The 24,395-nt window shown below is 37.5% G+C and overlaps 5 protein-coding genes across 5 annotated transcripts; 4 read left to right on the plus strand and 1 right to left on the minus strand.

Moving 5' to 3' along the window:
* Positions 1-710: 710 nt before the first annotated feature.
* tm4sf5 (transmembrane 4 L six family member 5) lies at positions 711-6,765 on the minus strand. The gene is made up of 5 exons (XM_070930114.1): positions 6,592-6,765; positions 5,163-5,243; positions 4,115-4,257; positions 2,365-2,557; positions 711-728 (listed from the first exon to the last, which is right to left on the minus strand). Exons 1-5 carry the CDS (start codon positions 6,763-6,765, stop codon positions 711-713), a joined length of 609 nt encoding a protein of 202 aa, XP_070786215.1.
* Positions 6,766-8,245: 1,480 nt separating this feature from the next.
* LOC139306190 (transmembrane protein 272-like) lies at positions 8,246-10,922 on the plus strand. The gene is made up of 5 exons (XM_070930148.1): positions 8,246-8,288; positions 9,210-9,302; positions 9,985-10,035; positions 10,118-10,321; positions 10,413-10,922. Exons 1-5 carry the CDS (start codon positions 8,282-8,284, stop codon positions 10,628-10,630), a joined length of 573 nt encoding a protein of 190 aa, XP_070786249.1. The 5' UTR covers positions 8,246-8,281; the 3' UTR covers positions 10,631-10,922.
* Positions 10,923-11,325: 403 nt separating this feature from the next.
* On the plus strand, positions 11,326-14,039 carry LOC139306265 (cytidine deaminase). Its single transcript, XM_070930213.1, has 5 exons — positions 11,326-11,362; positions 11,588-11,704; positions 12,791-12,902; positions 12,996-13,053; positions 13,926-14,039. The coding sequence occupies exons 1-5, from the start codon at positions 11,326-11,328 to the stop codon at positions 14,037-14,039; spliced, it is 438 nt and encodes a 145-aa protein (XP_070786314.1).
* A 258-nt stretch (positions 14,040-14,297) lies between these two features.
* fis1 (fission, mitochondrial 1) lies at positions 14,298-16,668 on the plus strand. Its single transcript, XM_070929851.1, has 5 exons — positions 14,298-14,357; positions 14,819-14,951; positions 15,408-15,484; positions 15,608-15,713; positions 15,811-16,668. Exons 1-5 carry the CDS (start codon positions 14,313-14,315, stop codon positions 15,912-15,914), a joined length of 465 nt encoding a protein of 154 aa, XP_070785952.1. The 5' UTR covers positions 14,298-14,312; the 3' UTR covers positions 15,915-16,668.
* Positions 16,669-21,271: 4,603 nt separating this feature from the next.
* cldn15a (claudin 15a) lies at positions 21,272-23,437 on the plus strand. Its single transcript, XM_070929598.1, has 5 exons — positions 21,272-21,488; positions 21,781-21,945; positions 22,233-22,314; positions 22,414-22,521; positions 23,341-23,437. The coding sequence occupies exons 1-5, from the start codon at positions 21,272-21,274 to the stop codon at positions 23,435-23,437; spliced, it is 669 nt and encodes a 222-aa protein (XP_070785699.1).
* Positions 23,438-24,395: the final 958 nt, after the last annotated feature.

Consider the following 24,395-nt stretch of genomic DNA (forward strand, 5'->3'; position numbering starts at 1 on the left):
TGACCTCTGACCTTGTCTCGACACATGGTAATCCTGTTAGATCTGGCTGTCTGGCTGCATGGGCACAGCGTGAGGTGAGTAATTGACAGAGATCCTAACAGAGATTCTGCAGAAGTTCTTCAACTGGATAATCAGAGTTATAGAGTGACGAAGTTGGTGAACCAATTTCCATAAATATCATAAAATGTTTTGGGGGGAGGCAAAGCCAGAAAACTGCAGCAAAGTTCACATAAAAACTGATAAGGACAATAAGTTTTTAATGTTGATAGTCACGCAGACTTGAGAAATGTCACTAATTATGCTCAAATCCAATCTTAAAAACATGGCTAACTCATAAATAATGTTTATAATACTTTTTATTTCATCAGCTCTTGTTGTGTTGTCACATTCGCCTGATATACAGTATACAAGTAGATGCACATAAAACAAACAAATAATTATTTACAATTAGACGTTATCCATATATGTTCCTTCTGGAGTCTTAAGTATGTAAATTACATATTAATTCGGTAATTATTTTAATGAAGAATTCAACCAAAAACAAGTCTGGTAATACACACAAACCATCAGCTAGAATAAAATTACAATAATGGAATATGGCTGATGTATTTCAAAAAGCCATCCAAGACACAGAAACAAATGAAATGAAATGCAGAAATGTCTCCTGGCCCCTGTGAAGGTGTGTCACAACCGGGCGATCTTCTTCACTTTTACAGTCCACCTTCATCCTGCAACAGGACAGAAGTCACATGTTTATTTCATGTTTGGGACAGGAAGAGGGCTCTCAGATGACTGACTGAGCTGTTAATAAATCTGAGCATCATGTTAATGTGTAGACATTTGTTGATACAAGACACATGTGGATGTGTCAGCATTTCCTGAGCGATGTCACAAATGTAGTACAATGATAGATGATGTTTGGGATACTATAATGTTTGTGAATCCTGTACAGTTAACTGCTTTGTCCTTCAAATCAACTTATGTCCCTTATTAGCGTAATTATGATTAAGTCCAAATGCAAGTCAGCAAAAACATTTTTTGCTGTTCTCACTATTTGTTCAACCATGCACTAAATCTTAGCTTAATCTTCAACCTGTGTAGATATTTCCGTTCAAAAGTACATGTTCAAAATTGTAAAAGATCTTTGACCATTAGTTTTCTAATGTTTTCTAAAGTTTTCTTGCCAGTTTATTTTTTATTTATTGTACCTTTATAAAGTCAAATCAACCACCATGTTGTGTCATGGTTATTTTCAGTAAACATTTCAACAGAGCTAAATAAATATAGGACATTGTTTGAGAAAGAATTGGAAAATATAATCATAGTTAACATGAGAAGCATCCTGAGCATTTTTCTGAATATAAAAAGTTTTCTTTTAAAGAAATTCCAACTATTGAAACTTGATGGCATCTGAGGTTTTAGCCTTTAATCTCCGTGTCTTACTTTGTGTGTTTACAGTCACTGATTGCACAGACATGAAATGTAAATTATATAAAAGAATAGTTTGACATTTTGGGTTTATGCTTATTCTCTTTCTTGCCCAGAGTAAGATGAGAAGATTGATATCACTCTCAGGATTGTACGCTAAATTTAAGCTAAGCTAGCCACCAGTTAGCTTTGCGCAAAAGCTGGGGGAACAGTTAGCCGGGCTAAAAAAGCCAATTCCTTTAAAAGAAAAGTTTAACATTTTGGAAAATTTGCTTATTCACTTTCTTGCCAAGAGTTGGATGAAATGATTGATACCACTGTCATGTTTGTATGCTAAATTTTAAGCTACAGCCAGTTTAGCTAACGGCTAGTCTGGCTTTGTCCAAAGGTAGCAAAATCCACTGACCAGCACACGTCACGAATTAACAAGCCATATCTTGTTTAATTAACGGTGTGGTACCACAATGACAAACTATTCCTTTAAATGAGTGCAGTTCCTTTCACCAGTGGGAGCCATTTTCCTGTTTAGTGGCACAACTCTTGATACACTTCCCACTTACTTGCACACATATTATCAACACAGGATCAAAACTACAAAACCTTTTCCCTTTCCTGTTTTCCATCAGTGGCAAATCTGATAGAAATCCAGAATTGCAAATAAAATAGTACTGAAGTAACACTGTAGGAAGCTGCTATATGGCCAAGTCATTCTACAAGCTACTAAGAATAGCTGGCTCACTTCCAGCAACCAAACCAGTACAGAACATCTTTCTTCACGTTAGATTGGGCCAGTTTGATAGAATTGTTTCAAATTTTACTGCTTCCCCCTTTTATTGCCACTCCAGATCCTCTGTAGCTTTCATGACCTCCCAGGCTCCCAAATCTCATTGTGTCATTTCAAAGATTTGCATGCATTCCCAGGATTTGTTCACCTACATCTTTGCTGTCACGACAGTCCCCACAGATGCACCCCAGGCAGCCATTGACCACCTGGATGCCGCAGAGCACCAGCTGCACCAACCCCATAGACAGCAGGATGGAGAACAGGACGACGTGCCACATGACTGCATTGTTAGGGTACTCGCAGATTGTCCACAGAGTCTGGTTTACAAGGTAGCTGCTATTACCCCTGCAAGGGAGAACAGCAGTAGAGCATAAGCATTGTCCAAGATACACACAGCATTAATGAAAATATGTGTGAAGCAGGTCAGGTTTTGGGTGCAGGAAGAAAAAGTGTGATGACTGAGTTGAGGAAGAATGTGTCAGTAAGAAGGTGAATGGAACAAGTGAGGAGTGGAGAAAGAAAGCACATGGAAAATACAAAGGAGGGGAACTGAGAGAGAAGTCCTTGTTTTGTAGGAAAACACTATTAACAGTGGAAAATTGCAGGAATGGTATGACATTTTGGGAAATACACTTTCTAATTTTCTTGCCGAGAAGATTGATACCACTCACATGTCTGTACAGTAGATGTGTAGCCAGAAGTCGGTTAGCTTAGCTTAACAATAAGACTGGAAACAGGGGGAAACAGTTAGCCTGGCTCTGTGCAAAGGTAAGAAAATCTACCTATCAGCACCTCTACAGCTGACTAATTAACATGTTGTGTTTCATTTGTTTCATTCGTACAGTAACGACGACGCATTATGTGGTTTTGTCACTTTGGAGAGAGTAAGGCTAGCTGTTTGTCTCTGTTTCCAGTCTTTTTGCTAAGCTAAGCTAACCGGCTGCTAGCTGTAGCTTTATAGCTACCGTAGAGACATGAGAGTGGTGTCAATCTTCTCATCTAACTCTCAGCAAGAAAGCAAAAATGTTGAACTATTACTATACTAAAACTGATTAATGTTATTGAGAAGTCCTGAAAGTGCTCAAAAACATGGACATTTGTAACCTCTTCTTTTTAACTTTTAACCTTCATTCAACCAGGTTTAACTTTACACGTCTCATCAAAGTCAAAACCTCTTTTGCCAGGGAGACCTGACCAAGTTTTTTTTCTGTAAGTCTGTTCACTGTGCACAGTAGAATGGACAGTAAACAGGAGTTCAACATAGCAGAACCCCACATAGAAAAAAGGGGAAATTGAGGTTTGCTGGGGGAAGGACAATCTGAGGTTGAATATTAATATCCCATCATGCATTGTGTAATCAAACTTGGTTCCCTCCCTGTAAACACGTGTGTCCCTTAAACTAATAGCCTACATTACAAGCTCATATTCATTATGATGGGCCTCTATCAGGTGATTCAGTTTTACCTGCCTAAGCTTGTAAAATTCTTCAGTCGGAAAACAAAGAGACAAAGTACGAAATCGACTGTTCCTCAATTGAAAAATCCAAGAATCTTAATCTGTGATTAAGATAAAAAGAATTGCCCTCCAAGCATTAGTAAGGTTTTACATTATTGTCTAAAGCAAAGTTTTAAAAAGACAAGAAGACTTATTCACCACCACAGAAACAGAAAATGCTGATCCAGTCTGCCACCTATTGGATTTAAAACATATTGCATTTCTTATTCTTATAATCAAGAACTGAAACTTTTCTGCAAAGATAATTAAGTCAATATAGAAGATGAAGGTAACAGAGAAGTACAGGGAAAATATGAGGAAGTGCTGCAAAATACTTAATTTCTACAGCATCACCTATACGCCTAGAAAAAGTACATGTAACTGAGTGATGATGGGAGAAACACTCACGTGCCGAGGTTTTCAAAGGGGTATTCCCATTTGTCACCGGCCACCCGACACTTGGGTCCAATAGCCAGACCGGCTGAGGCCACACTGGTGCAGTAGATCGCTCCCACCAGACCGAAAGCAGAGGAGAACACAGAGTTCAGCATCTGGAGAAGAGATGGGAACACACTCCATTATTATTTTGATATTTCGTCATTTGTCAAAGAGTATGTGAATTACTGGCATCTGTAAGCCCTAAAAGTGGGGTTTCTCTTCAGAGGGTCCTTTTTTGAGAGTTTTTTTCCCTCATCTGTCTTTATTTTCTGTCCTATTATGTTGTCTAAAGTGGGTCTATGTTGCCCTTAAAGGCTGGTTTTGTTTTTTGTTTCGCTTTATCTGAAAATATCAGTAAATAAAAGAGTATACAAGGTTGTAAACAGATCTAAAAATAAACAAAAAATAAAACTAATAGTTTGACACTGAGCTTGGATAGATATTGAGCTACCTCCATGACAACTGAGCTAACGCCTTGCATTGAGGGAGACCGTGAAATGTGGTTGAATGCTGCTTTCAGAAAAGCGAGTAAGGGGACCTTGAGTGAAGATTTCTTTTCATCAAACTACTGTTTTCAACTTTCACACAAAACAAAAACTAAAATAAACATTATAAAACAACAACGAGGAAATTAAATAGAGTTCAAACCAATATTTAATAAGAAAAACTACAACATTACAAAATAAAATACACAAATTAAAGCCACAACTAGCTAATTAGCAGTTTAGTTCCGGATAATTAAAGAGAGGTGAGTACTGTTCACTCTGTGAAGGAGCAGATTCATAGCCCTACTTCTGTAAAACATATTTAACACAAAATATTGACTTTAAATAGTAATTCACAGTACAGTAAATATAATCCTAATAATATGATGGTGCTGTCCACACGGTGAATTACAGATAAAATACACATGATTCATGTTTGTCTCTGATATGACATTGCCTTTTACCACCCATCATTATCAGTCCGGTCCCAACAGTGACATATAAATGTAAATCCTTCAAATGCCTTTACTCACCCGGCAACGGTTGCCACAGCAACCTGTTCCGCAGCAACCCTTGCCCCCGGCCCTGATAGCTGAACAGCTCGGGCACAGCATCTGAAAAGTTGAAAGTAGAAATTTATCGAGCAAGACGTTTAGTTTTCATAGAGAATCGCAAGTGATATTTTACTTTTAAGTATTTTAAACGCAGGGCAGAGTTTCTCAAAAGCATTTATTGTGTAGGTGTGTGTTTGTGTCTGCATAAATGTACACACATGCCTGCATATGAGTGTGTCTGTGTGTGTGTGTGTGTTCTCTTATCTCTGAAACCAAATATTTGTGAATCCTGAATCGAGTTTTACTCTCTTGTCCCAGCAGGCAACGACATCCACACAGTTAGAGGTGGGGAAGGAAAGACATCCAACTTCCTGGTCTCTGTTCCAAACTGTAATATCACAGCAATAAAGACATGTCCTTCCACAAGGCCCAAAGGTCTCTCAGATCCATTTATGAGATTATGAATTATTTATTGTCCTTGTTAACCTATAAAACATCAAGATAATGTTGGTGGAAACTCACATATTCAGATGTGTTGTCCTTGGTGAGGAAGTACAGGAGATCGGACAATGCTTGAATCTCTTAAAGGTCAAGAGCGTTCAAGTTTCCCTAAAGGTTCTCCTTATAGTAAAACATGTTTTTTTACACTATAAGACTCCGTGGCACATATACAGTGGTGGAGGTAGTATTCAGATCCTTTACTTAAGTTGAAGTAGCAATACCACAATGTAAACATACTCCATTACAAGTAAAAGCCTTGAAAATGTTACCTAAGTATTATCAAATAAATGTACCAAAAATATCAAAAGTAAATGTACTCAACGCAGAATTTTCATCAAATAGAAATACTTAAGAACAAGTATCTTAAAATTGCACTTTTGTTAATGTACTTTATACTTTATGTTTGTTTCAAGCTAAATCTTACTTATATCAAGTTTAATATTTAGTTTTAAGATGACTGTCCGTTACATTAAATGGGAAAACCTCGATGTCCTGTACATGTGTTCATTGATGTTTCCCTGTAACTCAGCATGAAATATTTTTTTATGTTTGGATAGTTTATGATCTAGATTTTGATTGATAGCGCAATACTTAAAATAATGCACCACCGGTGGGACAGGTACAGTTTAAGAGTTATTTACTGGGAAGAATCCAGGTATCAAATCAGAATCAGAATCAGAAATACTTTATATTATATTATTCCATAAAATCATTTTAGTAATATAATTTGAATGATTTTATATTGTGTTATTCCCCCCAAAATAACAATACTCAATAAAACTCAATAAAAGCAAGCACTGAGCTTTTATAGGTTTACACAGAGTGGAGTTAATGACTGAAAAACCCAATAAAACACACAATAAACATCAAACCAGACTTTGTAGATGTACACAGATCTTTTACTCACAAAGAGGCCTCCTCCGATGAGCCCCCCCATGAGCCAGACCTGGAGGGAGACCTGATCGTTGTCCAGACTCTGCCCGTCAGGGAAGAACAGCAGCAGGTTGGCGATCATGCAGACGAACGCTGAAGGCAGCAGGATCAGGCCCACCAGGCGGGCACACTTCCCCGTACAACACATGGTTTTACCTTATTTTGCTCTTATTTGCTGCTCCCTCTCTTTTTATACTCTCTCTCCGAGGGTCTTTCCCTCGCTTTAAGTCAGTGAAATGAAATGAAACAACTAAAGGAGGCGTATGAGAAGCTCACCACTGACAGCTCGCACACTGCGAAAGTCAAACACAGCCAGTGACAGTTAAAGCAGGAAGGAGAGAGGGAACAAAGGCCAAGTCCTGGTGTGGCTGCCTGCAATCTGATTTCAGACCTGTGAATCTTTTCATGCGTTTCTGGTAAAGATGAAAATCCTCAACTGGGGAAGAAAAACATCTACTCGTCTACAAATGTCAAAGTTAAAATGCAGGACAAACATTTAACGTAAACAAACAAATGAGGGGGGTATCTGTGTGTGTGTGTTTAGGGGGCTCATGCAGCTGGATGCCCTTTGTAACCTGTTGATATCAGTCTGTTTGTTCTATTTATGGCCCATTGCAAACACAGGAGAGGGCCTGGCCTACAGTACGTCTTAAGAAAAGCTTGGTCGACCAAAAGATATAAAATCTAACTAACTGGTACATTATGACGTGAAAATCAATGAGCCTGTTTGTGTGTGAATGGTTCATTTAAAGCGTCACAGATATGAGGAATATGTAAATAAAAATCTGTCCCTTCCTTTGGAGAATTTAGCAAAAATTAAATATTATCGTCTGCAAATTTCTGTAGTCTTAATGACTCTATTTATAAACTAATAAACTTAGTAACTGATTTTATTATTTATGTTATTTGCTTTAAACGTATGTTAGCTTGGGGAAAATAAAATGATGCCAGGTGTAGTCTGCTGTGTGCTCTTTACTTAGAGGCAACAGGATACACAGTGCACAGAGGGGTAAATAAGGGCCTTCTTGGGCCCTTTAAAGCTTTCAGTTTTGTTCTGAAATCAGGGCTGTAACAATCGTTGGGGACATGTTGAGGACACCTCAATTTCTGTTTTTTCTGGCCATTTTCTACTTGTCACAACACAGTTCCTTTGGGTGGGACATTCATATTTTCACAACCATATCTTAATAAAAATAAATAAAAAGTAAAAAAATAAAGGTGATAGAAATACCCCACTCCAGTCTCTTGACATCAGTGTTTTTACCATGGTGGTCACAGCCCTGCATAAAGTAAATAAATGATAGGCTACATTAATTAGAGTATGGAGGAGTTTACATAGTTGGATACAGTTTCTTAATAATCTGATTCTGAACACATTTAATAGTAATTATTCTAAATGTTCTCAATTTCAGAGAATCAATAGAATCAGTACATAAGAAAACCCCTGCAGAGGAATAATTTCACTTTCACTTTGTTTGCATGTGTTAGATTTTAAGAATGACATGGCATGCCTTCCCATGTGATAACAGGCTCATCCAGTTCAGCATTGACCATAGTATCAAAACATCAGCTTGTAGAAATCCCCAGCTGTTCCACTAAGTGCCTAGTGCGCTAGTTAAGTCATTTGACGAAGCATCCAGGGAGAGGAAAGTGCTTCAGCAGTAATGGCAGGTGAGTGTGTTCTTGTATGATTGCATAAAAATATATTTAATATGCTGGAACTGTACGTGCAGCCTGTGTCAGGTATTTCAGGTGATCTGTGGTAAATTTGAACAAAGCACACTATTATTTAAGTCTCAGGTTATTTGTGTGCACAAATTCTACATTTAATTATAGAAAGCTGTTTGATTGTAGCGCAATGCTTTAATAAAAACATCCAACATGAGTCCAACAAATGGTCTGATGGGGTGATATTTACTAACCAAGTGTCAGCTGAAACTGTCGCCCACAGTTTCACTTTTGGATTGAGTATGAAAACAACACAACAATCATATTAATAGTAATGAGTTTAGACATGCATTACATCTCTCCTGTGAAAATGTGTGCACTTGTGTCCTGCCACTCCTCTCCCAGGTCCTCTTTACTTTCCCTTTTATTTTATTCCTCCCTCTTCTAACTTCCTCCATATTGTATTTAGCCTGAAACATAAAGCAAATTCTCAAATTTTTGAATCACTTCCTAAATCTAAATTTCACTTCCATCCATCTATCGATGTTTTAGCCGAGAGAGTGGCAGCTCTCTGGGGATGGATGTGTCAGTCCATCGGTCCACCAATTTGGTCCAGACTGTGCAGACATATATAGTCCCCAGAGGATGACTCCTACTGACTTTGGTGCCCCCTGACTTAACCTCTAGCACTACCATGAGGTTGACATTTGTGTTTCAGAGTGAAATATCTTACAATACAACTATCAGATGGATTGACATGAAATTTACTATAGATATTTTTTGTTGTTGCTGAAATGTGTTCCATAAATATGAAAGATGTGTTCTTTAAGTGGTCTATCTATCTATATGTAAAAACATATATATGACGTGTTACTTCATCCAGTGTAGAAACTGTGGGAGAATAAAACCAGTTTATATGTTTAGCCCCATCCACAGGCCGCCCAGTCACAATAACTGTGGGTGTCGTATGGAGGTTTCAAGTGGAACCCCCACCATCCAGACCTCCAAGAATATCTGGTGAGTATAATAAAGACTCAGTTGCCAGTTTATGAGGTACACCCAGCAAGAACTAATGTAGTCTAATACAACAGCCCTGGAATACTTCTTACATTCAATATAAAACATGAAGGTCATTTTGAGTGATTAAATTGTGTGAAAACACATTACAAACCCCACACAGCGAAATACAACTACAGCCTCCAAAAATGACCATACAGTTAAATCCCCACCTATTTAAAACAGTTTAAACAAAACTTTACATTATACAACATTATAACCTTCATGGAGGTTGGATTTATTGCAGGGCTGTAGCTTTAGACAGCACTGGTTTCAGCTTGGTGTACCTAATAAACGGACAACTGAGAGCAAATCTGTAACACATTTTAGTAACAAAAACAAATCCATAAATAGAAAATACAGATGACATGCTGTGAAACAACATGTTCTCACAGCAGTTTATATTACAGTCTTGGTTCTTGTTCTCGTATCAAATTCAACGACACATATATTATTATCATTATCATTATTATAGAGAGTTTAGAGCTTTTCAAAATAAAGTTATAAAGTGCTTCACAGAAAAAAACTGACATTTCTGCTATTTTTTACAATTTCTATACGTATTATATGCATGACTCAAAATATGCAATTATTCTCACATTACCAATTTGAATCTGACATTTTAAAAATCTTACCCCTCCAGGTGCTTCCACAGTGATATGGGTTGTTCTAACTCTGGTACGAGTCATCTTTGGTAAGTGTGCTTTTTTTCTTCAACATGCTTTTCTAAAATGTCTCAACTGTTTTCTAACCACACATTGCTCCCACCACCGCAGGTGTTGTGTATTTCAAGGACTGCCCTCAGCAACCCAACATTCCCAGCTACCTGTTGGGGCTGGCTTTGATACCCCTGCTGATGATACCATTTGTGATCCTCCCCTGTGACAGCCATGCAGCTCAGCCACAGGGGCAGCCCAGGGGTTTCAAAGCCTGTCTGATGTGTTTAATAAGCCTGTTTATCTACATATGGATCCTGGCAGGTAAGGAGGGAAAATGTCACAGACGCTCTTATTAAATATAAATATAAAAAACTACAACTTAATGCTTTTGTCCCATGTGCCTCCTGTACAGGTGATGTGTGGGTCTTCTCAGCCTATCAGCCCAACTATGATCCTACAGCTGCTGATGGTCTGTACTGTGATAAGACCCTGTACACGTTTGCTTTCTGGAATGCAGTATGGGAGACCTTTGGGATTTGGGTCTTCCTGGCCAAACTCTGCAAAGGACTACTGTGTTGTGTGATGATGAGGCCTGCACCAGCAAACAGAGACTTTTACAGGAATGTATGAGACGGACGGATCAAAGGTTGATATAATTATCTGCATGCGTAAAAACCCCAACAGATATTGTGCTTTTCAGGCATTTTTATCATCATTTGTGCAGTGGGAAAATTATATTCTTTCTTTGTTTGAATAAAGATATTCAGTTTAATATCACATAAGACAATGAAAAGTATAAATGACTGGTGTTTTTGCTAGAGAAATGATTCAATCAATTACAATGACAGTTATCAATCAACTAATCATTCCAGCTCTAAACTTGTAGTTTCATTCGAAACTTGGTTATTGTAGTATTATGTTTATTTATGTGCTATTTGTCTTTAATTGTGATACTAATGTGTAATATTTGTTTTTTCTGGAATGTCAGTTTTAAATAAAGGTGTATATTGTTGGTTAAATCTTTGTGAAGTGAAATGTAACAACATCATGGACACTGAGCAAATTAAAATATTTTACAATTTGGTCCCAACCTTCAAAATATGACGTCATTCAGCAGTGCACCAATGAGGTTATGACGAGTTATTTTGGTTGAAGTTAATTTATTTGGGCTTTGGAGTTACCGTTAGTTCAACATCCCCCTTTTCTCGCGAGAAATTTTGACAAAAATTCAGGTCCCATCTGGTCACAACAGTCCCAACACTGGTCGATGACGCTCCGGTCAACCAGCCAATAACTTCAAAGTAAACAATGCGCGTGCAGCTGTCATGAACCCTGTTGTTCTCGCTCCTGTCGTCAAACCTGGTAGGCTGAATCAAAATTCATTTTAAAACATTAACAGGAGAACTACCAAGCATTTTTTGTTTTGGTCACATGACGGTCCAGCTGTAAACGCTCCAAAACTGTCCACCAAAATCTGCGAACAGTCTTCTTCTGCAATGACAGGCAAGTCCACCTCTGTGTCTCACACTAAAACGTCTCTGCTAACTAACTGTGTTGTTAAATCCTGGTGGTTTCTGTTATGCGCAGATAAAGTTAAAGAGCTCGTTTCAAAGTGCCTGCAGGCCCGGGACATGGCATACTGTCCATACAGCCGGTTCCCTGTCGGTGCCGCCATTTTAACAACAGATGGCGCTATAATCACAGGTAACACCCCAACAGGTGACTTCTCTCGTCTTTCAAGTGCACCCATCAAAACTGACTGAAAACTGAAAGTGTAGAGGTGGAAGGAGTACACTCACTCAAGTACAATTTTGAGGTACTTGTAGTTGAATTCCATTGGATGTTTTTGCACTTCTTAATTACTAATACTTTTTACTCAACTACATTAACTGTACAGATAAAGTTAGCTAAAGCTACCTACTTTGCAGATCAAAATGTTCATTATGTTAAACTGCAACCTCAACCAACAGTAAAACTCAGCTTACACATTAATGCATCAGTATTAATGATACAACAATAAATAATAAAGTCAAAGAGGCCAATTTCCTGCATAACAAGTATTTTTTACAAATAAAAGTATGTTTTTTGCTGATAATACGGATGTGGATTTACTCAACTAAGATTATGAATGTAAGATTTATTGTAATTGTATAGTTGTGGTTTGGGTATTTTTACTTACTAAGTAAAAGATTTGAAAAAGTCTAACACCTCTAAAGTACACCATGAAAAATAATTAATAAATAACTGAAAGTGCAGTGATGACATTTCCTTTATTTCAGTTGTCATAACTGTATCTCATGCTGCAAACACTGCAGTTTTTTAATTGCAACTTCCTTGTGACTTTTTGTTAGACATCGGTACTATGCATCTGTTCTTGTACTTGTGCTCCTTGTCTTATGTGATCTTATCTTACAGTACAATTCTGAGGTTAATTACGATGCATAGTTATACAGTAGATTAAATGACCCAAAAGTATATGAAATAGTTGAAAATAACGCCACCTCTGCCTGTTACAGTCTAAAAATGCTGCATACACACAAATGCATCAGTAATGATACAATAATCTGATATATAACAATACTAACAACACTAAGGGATCCCATTCTGATTTTACTTTTGATACTTAATTTATATAAAACTTTTCAAAACAGAAATTATGAAGTGCCTCACAAAGAGAAGGGGAAAGAGGGCGATAGAATATATGTACAAAGTATAAAAACAAGGAGAATTAAGTGTCCAACTCATACCACTGTGAAAGAGTCCAGAGTCTAAATGCTTGTGTGTTTCCAGGCTGTAATGTGGAGAACGCCTCCTACGGTCTGACAGTGTGCGCTGAGCGGACGGCCATCCAGAGAGCCGTGGTGGAAGGACACAGACAGTTCACCGCCATTGCTGTGACGTGGTGAGAATCTCAGTAAAATGGCATTAATGACACATTAAGAGTTTCATATAGCACATATTCTCATGCATTCATCCTTTCCTCTCTTCTACGTAGTGATATCAAAGACCGTTTTGTCGGGCCATGTGGAGCATGTCGACAGGTTCTCATGGAGGTGAGACATCTCTTTTATGATCATTATCCCGTGATCAGTAAGTGATGCACTGCAAAATCTTTACAGCGTATCAAGTTATTTATGTGTATCATAAACTAGTTTTCCTAAAACAAGTGGAGTGAGAATATTTAAAATCTTCTAGAGATTAATGTCAGAATCTTGAAGGAAAAACTTCACAAGAAAAAAACACTTTAAGGACTGAATAACAGACAAAATTGACCTGATAAGAAGTGGATTTTTTTCAATGTGTATAAACCAGGAACACTGACTCTTTCCTGTCAGACCCATCTTTGGATATTTCAGTAGGCAGTGTGTTTGTGTACAGCAGGAGCCACTGTATTTTACAGGCATGCTAAACATTGATACTAAGAACCTAGCACAGTAAACTTCCTCACAGAGTAAATTAAATTACCATTTTGAGGCAAGGTACTCCAGATGAATATGACTTTATTGTCTTTTTCCTGCTATCATTATAAAACTGTAAGTGGTTTAGAAGGTTCACTGAAACTAATATACTTATAATATATATAATACTACTACTAAGTTTTTTGTGTGCCATCTGAAGTACCCCTTTAAAACCATGATTGAGACCACAAAGCACTTAGTCCTTGTTGGGTAAAATATAACACAAGACTCACCATTTAACTCCAAATTTTGTCTTTGACTTTTAGGTAAACAAAAATAAATATATAAAGGATTTAGTATTTCTCCATCAGAATTTTATTGCTGGAGAGCGTGGCTGGTAATAATAAATACAAAATGAAACTTTTTATATTCAATTTGAGATACTTTTTGGGTGCTGTGGTGCTATCTATACCTTGTATGTTTGTGTTTTCTCCTTCACCACTGCATCTCTCTCTCTCTCTCACCAGTTTGGATCAGACTGGATTGTATACTTGACCAAGCCGGATGGATCTTACAAAGAAACCAGCCTCAGTGAACTGTTGCCACTAGCCTTTACCCCAGCCCACCTCGCAAAGAACTGATGAAGCCTCAACAGCAATCCTCAGACATCACTGTTTAGTATTTTTGTAGTTTTTAGCCTTTGATTTTGGAATTGTGTTACAGCAACACTGCAAATTAGGTAAACAATAAAACATATTTCCCCCCCAAACATGCGTTATTATTATTATTATTGTTATTATTATTATTATTATTACCATGCAGCCGAGACTTTACTAGAAAGATCTGATGATGACGTCTTAAACATCTATGTCACATGATAAACGTGGGCGGGTCTGAAAGCTACTTCCGGAAACATGGAGGCTGTACTGAGCGATGTGGTAGCTCCTGAAGACCTTTTAGTAAGTTTTCTCATTATTAAACCTCTTTACTTCATAAAACACACATATTAAACCCATGAGCGACACACGCCGAGGCTCTCACAGCATGTGTTCACTCGGTAAATGCTGAAACTTTGGTAAAAAGCGACGTGTCGGAAAGATACTTTGTTGCGTCACCTAGCTAGCTAATGCTAATGGCCATGTTTATGATCAGAAGCTGTCATCGTTGTGTCCGCTAATATTATTGTGTGACTCATGCTGAAAACTGTTTAGGAACGATGTGTACTTTTGTGAACTTACTGCCATAACAGCTGGAGAGGAACTACTAATTTCGCCCTTGTTTACTCAGGAAACATTACACAATAAAAGACGTGATCTTGGTAAACGGTTTCACTCCCTTCCTGTAACATATAATTTAATTTAATATTACACTAATTCATTCCGTGGTCGCTTCATGGATGATTTCTGCTTTGCTTTGACAGAAATTTGAGAAGAAATATAAGAATGAGCTGGTGAAGGGATCCGTCTCCAAAGAAACAAAGTTTGAATATGCTTGGTGTCTGATCAGGAGTAAATACACTGAGGATATCAAGAAGGGCATTGCACTCTTGGAGGGTAAGATGATAAGCAAAATGTTCTTATAATATTATATGTTGCAGTACTGAATTTCACATAATTATAGCCCGACTGATACTGTGGTTTTGAGGCTGATATTGATATTTGCTAGTTTAAAAAAATCTAATATATCAGATGCATAATGTTAAAATAAATGATCGGTAAAGGTGACACTGTTTCTAATTTACTGTAAACATGTTTTTGTATATCTGTATTGCGACTTCTTGTAATGTATCAGCTGTCATATGCAACAATACTAAATTAAACCATATAATATTAATTGTGAAAATGTATCCATCAGGCTCTGGTTACAATTACTAAACAAATAATGGCTTTGATTTGAGACATGGCAACCTCACTATTTGCAAAGGGAGGATTGCTGTAACATATGAGCTTGTATGTTTTCATAATTTAACAGTTTGAATCAATGTTTTTTTGTTGTTTGTTTTGTCTTAGAACTTGTTCAGAAAGCATCAAAGGATGACTCCCGGGACTTCCTGTTCTACCTTGCAGTTGCCAACTACAGACTCAAAGTGAGTATCATTCCTGAAGTCAATATTGACATTGTGGCCTCACATTTGATTGCATTATTTAAAATGTGCACACATCTAAGAGTGCTTTCTATTTCCCCTCCTCTCCTGCTGTTCTTCTTCCAGGAGTATGAGAAAGCCCTGAAGTACATCCGAAACCTTCTAAAGAATGAGCCGGGCAACAAGCAGGCTATGGAGCTGGAGAAACTCATCGACAAAGCTTTAAAGAAAGGTGAGTCGTGACATAATAACAGAATTTGATCAGTTATTTGACCCTGTTGTTTGAGGGAATAAATCCACAATGCTGACACTCACATGTTGTCATCTAGATGGCTTGGTTGGCATGGCGATCGTTGGGGGAATCGGCCTTGGCGTGGCCGGTCTAGCGGGCCTCATCGGCTTGGCCGTGTCAAAGGGAGCTGCTAAATCCTAACCTGGACATGGGACAACATGTCTTCTTTTTGCTGGACTGAAACACTGACTCTTCCTCTTTATAAACAATTAAAACTGCAAAAAGCTTGAGGGATGCAACATTTTGGTTTGAAGTTGAATATGTACTGCAACACATTAAAGGGTTTGATTAATGCCAGTGAATAACCTGTTTTCACATTTTAACAGGATTGAGATTCAACAAACATATGACATTACTTAGCTTGTTTATTCACACACCAGAGCATGGCACTTTCTCATTATTTGTGTAAATAAATTAGAATAGTCGAGGTGCAGCTCAATTTTATTTAATTTTTCAGTTTGTATGGACCTCAGCCTAAACTTCCTATTTTCATTTTGTAAAAAATATCTTTATTAAAGTGCAGATGTGGTTCTGTAACTGTCTGTTTAATTATTGTTGACATAAACAAATGTATTGTTAAGGAAAGTGTTATTGGTGCAGTAGGAAGTGGCCAAAAGCAACAGTGTGATTTGTTTGCTGGTGAATTAGCAGTGACTCTGCCATACAGCTGGTAGAAGTCCAGCTGCTGCTGTGAAGGAAATGAGGAGGTTGGCATTTTATTTTGGGCATGAGGTTTCTCTTCATTTGTTCTGACTTTAAGTTAGGGGAGGCAACACACTTATTGGAAACGAATACCTTTTGTCATGTTAAATGCATTTCCTAACATTTACCTGTGTCACATTTAATGGGTTGTGTTTTCCATCTTGTTAAATAAAATGATTTTGAACTGAGAGAAGGTTTGTGTTCACAGGAATTATTGTTAGCTGTTCAATGACAACTACCTCAGTGTTGGAGTACCATACCCACAGGTATGTATGTCTTTGGCAAGAGAGAGCTGAGTACAGCAGAATAAATACGTGCAGAAAGAAGACAACAAACATAGTTACACAAATGCTGATACACCAACAGAATTTACAGATAAAGCTTTCGTTTTATGAAATAAAATGGTCATTGGGGAAGATGTATTTGTGAAATCTAATAGGAAATTTTGAAATAAAAACAGCTGGAATTAAAGATAAATTACCTGCAATAAACTCTGTTATTGTAAGAAGAAACTGGATCAAATAGCTTTTCATAATATCAAGCTCAGTTTGGAAAAGGTCTTGGATAATTTCACATATTACGGTTACATTTAAAGTCTTTATTTATAATATGATAATTTATTTCATAATGTTTATTTGACACTTTGGGTCTCCATATTCTGATATGAGAAACCCATTTTTTGTTTCTGTGCCAGTAGCTCCACATGGATGTAAAAGTAAGACAATCTAACCCTGTCTTGGTATTTATAAGATTCAATGACTAACTAATCTATGAATTATTGTTGAGGATGAAGAGCTAAATGCCTACAAAACTGTATCATCTGCATAAAAAAGGACATATGTGTATGTCTTTATGAAATACCAGGAAACTGATTTTCCATTTAAGTCAACTAGCATCTGATCCATTTATCAAAGTCCTTTTCATAAGAAGCTTTTGTTGATGGAGCAAAGTCCAGTATACAATTCCATCCTTATCACTGTTATTTATTGACTCCATTAAATTTACAACAGGGTTTTGGTGGACACCGTGTAAGAGCGCTTTAGCGCTAAGGTTGGGCCGTACATGTTTGAACAGAAACGTTCCTGGCCTAGTTCACTCACTGTCGATCATCCTCACATCTTGACCTCCAGGGGTGATTCAAGTCGCCGTTTTACTACAGGAAGGCTCAGTTGTGTGTGGTGTTATCAGCCTCGTGGGGTGTTACTCATTAACCCGCCTGACAGGACCGAAACTCCCCAGGGACAGATCCATGAAAACAATAATCTTCTTTGGTGTGAAAGACGTGATTGAGTGGGCAAACGAAAACAGAAAACCAGACGTCAGGGTGGGTGGACGTCCCCCAAACAATTAATCTAACATCCAAACAGGAGCAGAATACAAACTTAAAACCAAAACTGGCATTATCTTCAGGATCATCCAATGTGCAGTTCAAACACACTTTAACATCAATGATTCATCAAAGCTAGTGTAATTCAGATCGACTTCAGTGAGTTTTAGTTGTGAGGGCCAATGTTCATAGAGTATCCACTGGTTTAAACACATGGGTGAGAGATATTAATGTGTAATCACCATGAAGAAAGGGAATACGTCTGGGAACGTGTTGTATTGGTTAAGTTACATCCTGTACGCATGTCATCACACAGTAATTTGATGTTACTGTATAATCCAGTAGAACAGCAGTTTATTGTCTGTCACCTTATTTTATTGCAGGCAGTGGCACACAACGAGAGACAGTAAACTTTAGATTTTTGTCACAATTTTATGTACAGTTAATGTGTAATATTTATTTCTGGCTTTGATTATTTCCTGTTATCTTTTTATTGCACTGATCTTATGTCTTGATGCAATCATATCGCAGCAAAAAAAAAAAAGAAAACTTGTAGGGAAGACCAACAGTGGAAAAGCAACATTTCATGGACTTTGAGAGGACAAAAAAGATCTTCAACAATCAAAGTTCAAGTTTGGAGAAAATAAGTGTTATTTGTTAAGAGTTCTACACTCATAAATCCAGATAATATCAAGATAAGCTTCATCAGGATTGTGTGGGAGTGGTCTCATCAGATTTGATTGACGGCTGCCTGTCAACATTAGCACCAACCCACCGTCATCATATTTTGATTCAAATATTGCTACATTCTCATTGGTGCAGAAAAGTATGTCAAGTCATCTTTTTTCCAACGAGCCCCGCCCACTTCGAACCAGTGAGAAGAACAGAAAAAAAACACAAACACAGAAATCTCTTGTATGAAATAACCAAAACTGTTTTAATTTTGGCAGAAAATAATGTTTTGCTGTTGGTCCCCATTGCTCATAGTAATAAGCCTATTTAGAAAATCTGTTTTCAGGGCCTTTAAGCATCTTTTCACTTGTTTATAACACATTTTCAGATTTCTAAAGCTGATCACTTCCATTATATGTAGAAAAATAGCCACTATATGGTCATAAATATATGATTTTCTATATATCAGGTGATGTGTGAGTGTCTTTGACATTTGAGATTTTGACTAAAATCAATTTATCTCAATCAAGTGTTTAAAATAGGCCTGCACCACAAGAGGGTTTTGAATTAAGCAATAACTGTTTCTATCTCTTAAAACGAACTAACTTCAGTTTAGATAGTAGTTAAACAGTAGTTGCTCATATTGCCTTTTGTAAATAAACCAGCACACACACACACACACACACACACACATATATCTTTTTTTAATTGTATTTATGTATTCTGTGCAGTCTTCCATGTTGTCTGTCCTCACCTATCCCACCTCTCTTTAATGAGTTATTCTTGAAAAGCACATAAAAAAGTTATGGGCTTCTTTCCAGGTATCAAAGAAATCACATATACTTTCACAGACGAAGCCACCGAGACATAAGCAATCTAATAACACAAACTCATTAGCAGCCAATGCTGTGGCCAAGTGAGCTGTAAAAATGGGTTTTGCAAACAGCTCGGCCATAAATTGAGACATTTATGACGGGGCAGGATCCAGTTTTCAGAGGAGCTCAAGTGGAGGGAAAGTAGATGAGGTAGGCCAATGAGTTCAGATTTACCTGTGGTTTGAATTTCTGCATTTGTTTTAGAGTGATGTCCAGGTGATAAAAGGAGGGTTTCCCCTAAAAATAAAAGCTTATTTTTTAACTTATATTCCATTAATATTTGTGACCATGGCCGAAGTGAGACAACAATCCTGTAGGACCAAAAAATGACCCCAGATACCCTCACAGTGTCCATGATGTTAATAAATGTATTTTTCATGGAATGGATTCATTCACAAGATGGACTTTGGGATTTAAAAAGTCACAATAACAATAGTTAATAGTTAAACAATATTTAAAAAAGAGGAAAAATAGGATACTTGATACCTGTGAAACATCTCACTTGGTAGAATCGCAATAAAGCTGTACCTGTACTAATGTTAGCATGCTAACATGCTCACACTAACATGCTCACAATGTAAACATGTTGATGTTAAGTGGGTATAATGTTTACCATGTTCACCATCTTAGTTTAGCGTGTTAGCATACTAACATTTGCTAATCAGCACTAAACAGAGTACAGATGAAGCTGATGGGTCATTAATTATGCAGGTATTTCTTCATAAACCAAAGTGTTGGACCAATAGATCAACATTAGTATTGATAGAGCCACACTGCTTGCGTGACTAATGAAAGAAAACACAACAAATAGTAAAAACATTGTTTAAAAAGAGATTAAGAAATCAGTCATTACAACCATTTCTGTGTCACTGGTGTTGATTTACAGTTAACAAACACTTTGGTTTAACTGTGTGTCTATTTCTGGAACCTCATTCTTGACCTTTACACAAACCAGTTGCTGGTTGACAAATCTCCTCGCCTCGATACACGTTGAGGGCTTTGTCTGAAATGCAGGTTAAGATTTATCTTGATGCTATCGGTGTTGGTGGACTCAGCGTGCCCTGGATTTGGCAACGCTGACCCAGCAGCTATCAGGGGGATTATTGATGAAGGCACACAAACACAGAATCTACAGGATGACCTGTGTAACTTTACACCTTTGTCGTTTGCTTTTAGCTGTGACTTTGGGCCTTCAATTAGACCAATTACATGTTGACATCTTTCCAAAACGTTCCACAATGCTGGGTGTGACGCTCAGTGATTGTGACCTTGTGTCTTGTAGCCTTGAGAAACAGTAACAGTAAAACCAACAAGGTGCAGTTCGCTTTACTCAAAAGGTACTGTGTTTAACGTCATTTCAGTATGAAATGTGAAAACATTTGAAACTTTTTTGCGAAAACTCCATCACAAAAACCTATTAAAAACATCTCATGAACTGCTAATAATATTTGACTGTTTCTACAATTGTATGATTTGTGAAAATCTGCTCTAAAATCTAAAATAAAATTCTGTGATCAGATGCATTTTGAAAGCAAAAAAACGTGCCTGAATATGTCTAATAAACATACACAGTGCAGTGTCATTAAGAGCAACAGATGACCATTGGACCCTGAGAGTGAGCTGATAAACACCTGTTCAGTTTCAGGGGTGTAAAATGCAAAAAAAAAAAGAAAAAGAAGAAGATAGAGCATGTGTGAGAGGGGAGGGGGGAGGAGAGAAAGCAAGTCTTATAAATCATTATACATATCTGTAGAGCTGGACACATCTCACAGTGGCAGACCAGACCACCGCACTCTCAGATACTCACTCACTTTCTATCACACCAGAATCAGATGTTCTGATCTTTATGACAACTTTTATTGATTTAAAATACTGAGATCTGGATATACACTTTTGGTTGACTGCCGGGCCGAGGAGGGGTCATGGATCCAGTTGTGGAAATAGTGGCTTTGGTGCTGGGGTTCATTGCTTGGGTGATGGTGGGGGTCGCCCTGCCGAACCGTTACTGGAGGACCTCCACCGTCGACGGGAACGTGATCACCACCTCCACCATCTACGAAAACCTGTGGATGTCATGTGCAACCGATTCGACCGGGGTGCATAACTGCAGGGAGTTCCCTTCGCTGCTAGCTTTGAGTGGTATGTTATACTTACACAATATTTTTCTTTGATGCACAAAACATCAATCATAGATCATATTATCTTGCAAAAGTAGCTATATTACATGAAACACTGATGTTGCTTTGTACAGAAAGGACAATTCAAGATTTTATGGGTCCTTGGACACCCTGAACTTTTGCTCTGTTGAACTTTAAATGTTCATAACAAGACATGTTAACAGGCCAACATCAAATCTGACAAACACGTCAGAATCTCATGACAAGATGGTGAATTCAGTGACCGTTTCTGTTTGTTCCCACACTGCGTTCAGGTTACGTCCAGGCGTCTCGTGCCTTGATGATCACATCGATAGTGTTGGGTACCCTTGGACTGGTGGCGGCCCTGATAGGAGTGCAGTGTTCGAAGGCTGGAGGGGAAAACTATGTGCTCAAAGGGAGGATTGCTGGCACAGCTGGAGTCCTTTTCATACTTCAAGGTAACAAAGACAAGAAAAAAAGTGTATTTTAGTGAGTGTAAACCAGTGAAACTGAGTCCAAAGTTAAGAAAAGTTTGGCTGTTTGTCTGAACTGTGATGACCCCTTAATACACTACCCTATAAAAAGATAAAGGAACTTCTCCAAAATGATAATAAATGATAAATTGATCAATCCTCCTTACACTTCCTCCTGATCTCCTGCATGACTTTGGACCTCTGTGTACCTGTCTGGCAGCTTCTCAGCCGTTTCCTCAATGATTAAAGAGAATTTCTTTTTCTATCAAAAGGTGTGTGCACAATGGTCGCAGTGTCTTGGTACGCCTTCAACATCACTCAGGAATTCTTTGATCCTTTCTATCCTGGGATAAGGTAAGCTAATGGTGGTGGTGATGGTTAGGGGAGTGGAGAGGGATGACTTAAAGGCCTCACACGAGTGTTGGCTGACTGAAACTCTGCTGTGTGTGGCAGGTATGAAATAGGAGAAGGACTTTACATTGGCTGGTGCTCCGCTGTGCTCGCCATCGCCGGAGGAGCCTGTCTCACCTGCTCTTGCAAAATGGGCACAGAAGAAAAATAGTGAGTGCAATTGCTTGTAATAATTGATGCATTGCTTTACAATTGTTTGCATTGCTCTCTAGATCCTCCATACCATAGATATAAATCTAAAAGAGATGGACTAATAAAATAATGAATATACAGTGTGAATGTATAAATGTATAAATTAATCAAATTACAAATAATTACATTAAACAATTAATAAATAAATAACGTCAAGCTAGAATATTTAATATCTAAGTAGTTAGTCGGCTTTAAAAATCAACATACAGTTTTAAAAGGGAAATGAATAGCAACATACATAAATCATTTTAACGATACAGTTTAGACAAGGGAACCAGATAAACTTGAAATTAATTTAGAAATAAATTCATGGCACTCTGGCGCCTCGTTGTGGCGAAACTATATTAATTTACCTGTGGGATTTAACAGGAGCTCTCACTGGACATCATCACCTGAGCTTGTTCGTAGTAGCCACCCATCTAAGTGCCCTTGTTTCAGACATATGGAAAGTTTTATTGAGGCTCTATTTTTGTGTTACATTCCATTAACATGTCACAGTAGGAAAAACACAGGTGTAAATAATAAAATGAATGATGAATTCCATTTAGCTGCTTCAGTTTCAGGGTCCTGGTATTTCTGGCTCAATGCCATGGGACACATGAGTAGAACAAGAGCCATTGTTAATGTTTTACTAACACCTTTTCCTGCTATGACAAGTCAAAATGTCTGCTGTGATAAAGGCCTACAGTATGAAATGCTTTCAAGATTGATGATTTGTGGACATAAGGTGATTTAGGCATCCAACCTCAGTGACTGATGTTTTCACTTGTTTTGCAGTCCTTTGCCTTATCAAACCAGGGGAACTGTATATTCTGGAGCTGCACCGACCAGAAGCGTGGCTAACAGCACTTACGGCCGAAATGCTTATGTTTGAGCAGGATGTAAAAACTGAACTTTGTCCAAAAAAAAAGAGGAAAAAATGCATCTAACATGTCCTAATACTCAGGTTTTACACTTTCTGTCCACAACTATGTGGAACAGGTCCATCAAATGTTCACTGATGGAAGTAACATAGCACCACTGAACTGTATATAATCACAATATCAAGTGTGTATTCTGTAAAGATCATAGCATTGAAATGATAGCATTCAAGTTGTAAAAGTTGTAAAAAGCTAAGCTACTTATCACTGTGTCACCGCGTCATCATACTGTATGCTTGCAATGATCCTATTTATGTTTCCCCGATGATGTTAGTACCATACATTTACATACGGCCACTTAGGTTCAAAGGAATCCAATCATTTGATGATCTGCAGACACACTTCTAGACATTTGTAACGAGAAGGTCAAAACTGTGATGATCCAGATATTTGTGTGTGTTGTTTTGTACAGTTTTATAGATAGCGAAAGAGGGTGAAGGGCAAGTTATCTTCATTTTTATGCTTTTTTGTTTGTTGTTTTTTACGATTTCACACAATAAAATGTGTAATGCTAAACATTTTGGTTTGACTTTGTATTTCTTTAGTCAATAAAATACTTTTTTCAAACAATAGCAATTTAAATTTGCTACAAAAGTAGGGTTTTGTCTTTCCGCATATAAAAAGTACACTGAGACACTGTCATATATATGAAAAAAATGTCACATAATTATAAGATACTAAGTCATAATTATTAGGTATTTACTGGGTCATGCCTCATGAATATTTCTACGAATTTGGGGAAATAATGACAATTCACCTTTTTCAAGTACACCCATATTAGGCATGTTTTTAAGGCATATTCTGATATTTTTAGACAAAATATCTTAGTTAAAATACCTTTAAGATTGACATATATAGATTATCTTTGGGATTCTGTCAAACTATCTCACAATTTTGAGACAGTAGTATATT

This window comes from Enoplosus armatus, chromosome 23 (assembly GCF_043641665.1).
Source record: "Enoplosus armatus isolate fEnoArm2 chromosome 23, fEnoArm2.hap1, whole genome shotgun sequence".
Classification (NCBI taxonomy): Eukaryota; Metazoa; Chordata; class Actinopteri; order Centrarchiformes; family Enoplosidae; genus Enoplosus; species Enoplosus armatus.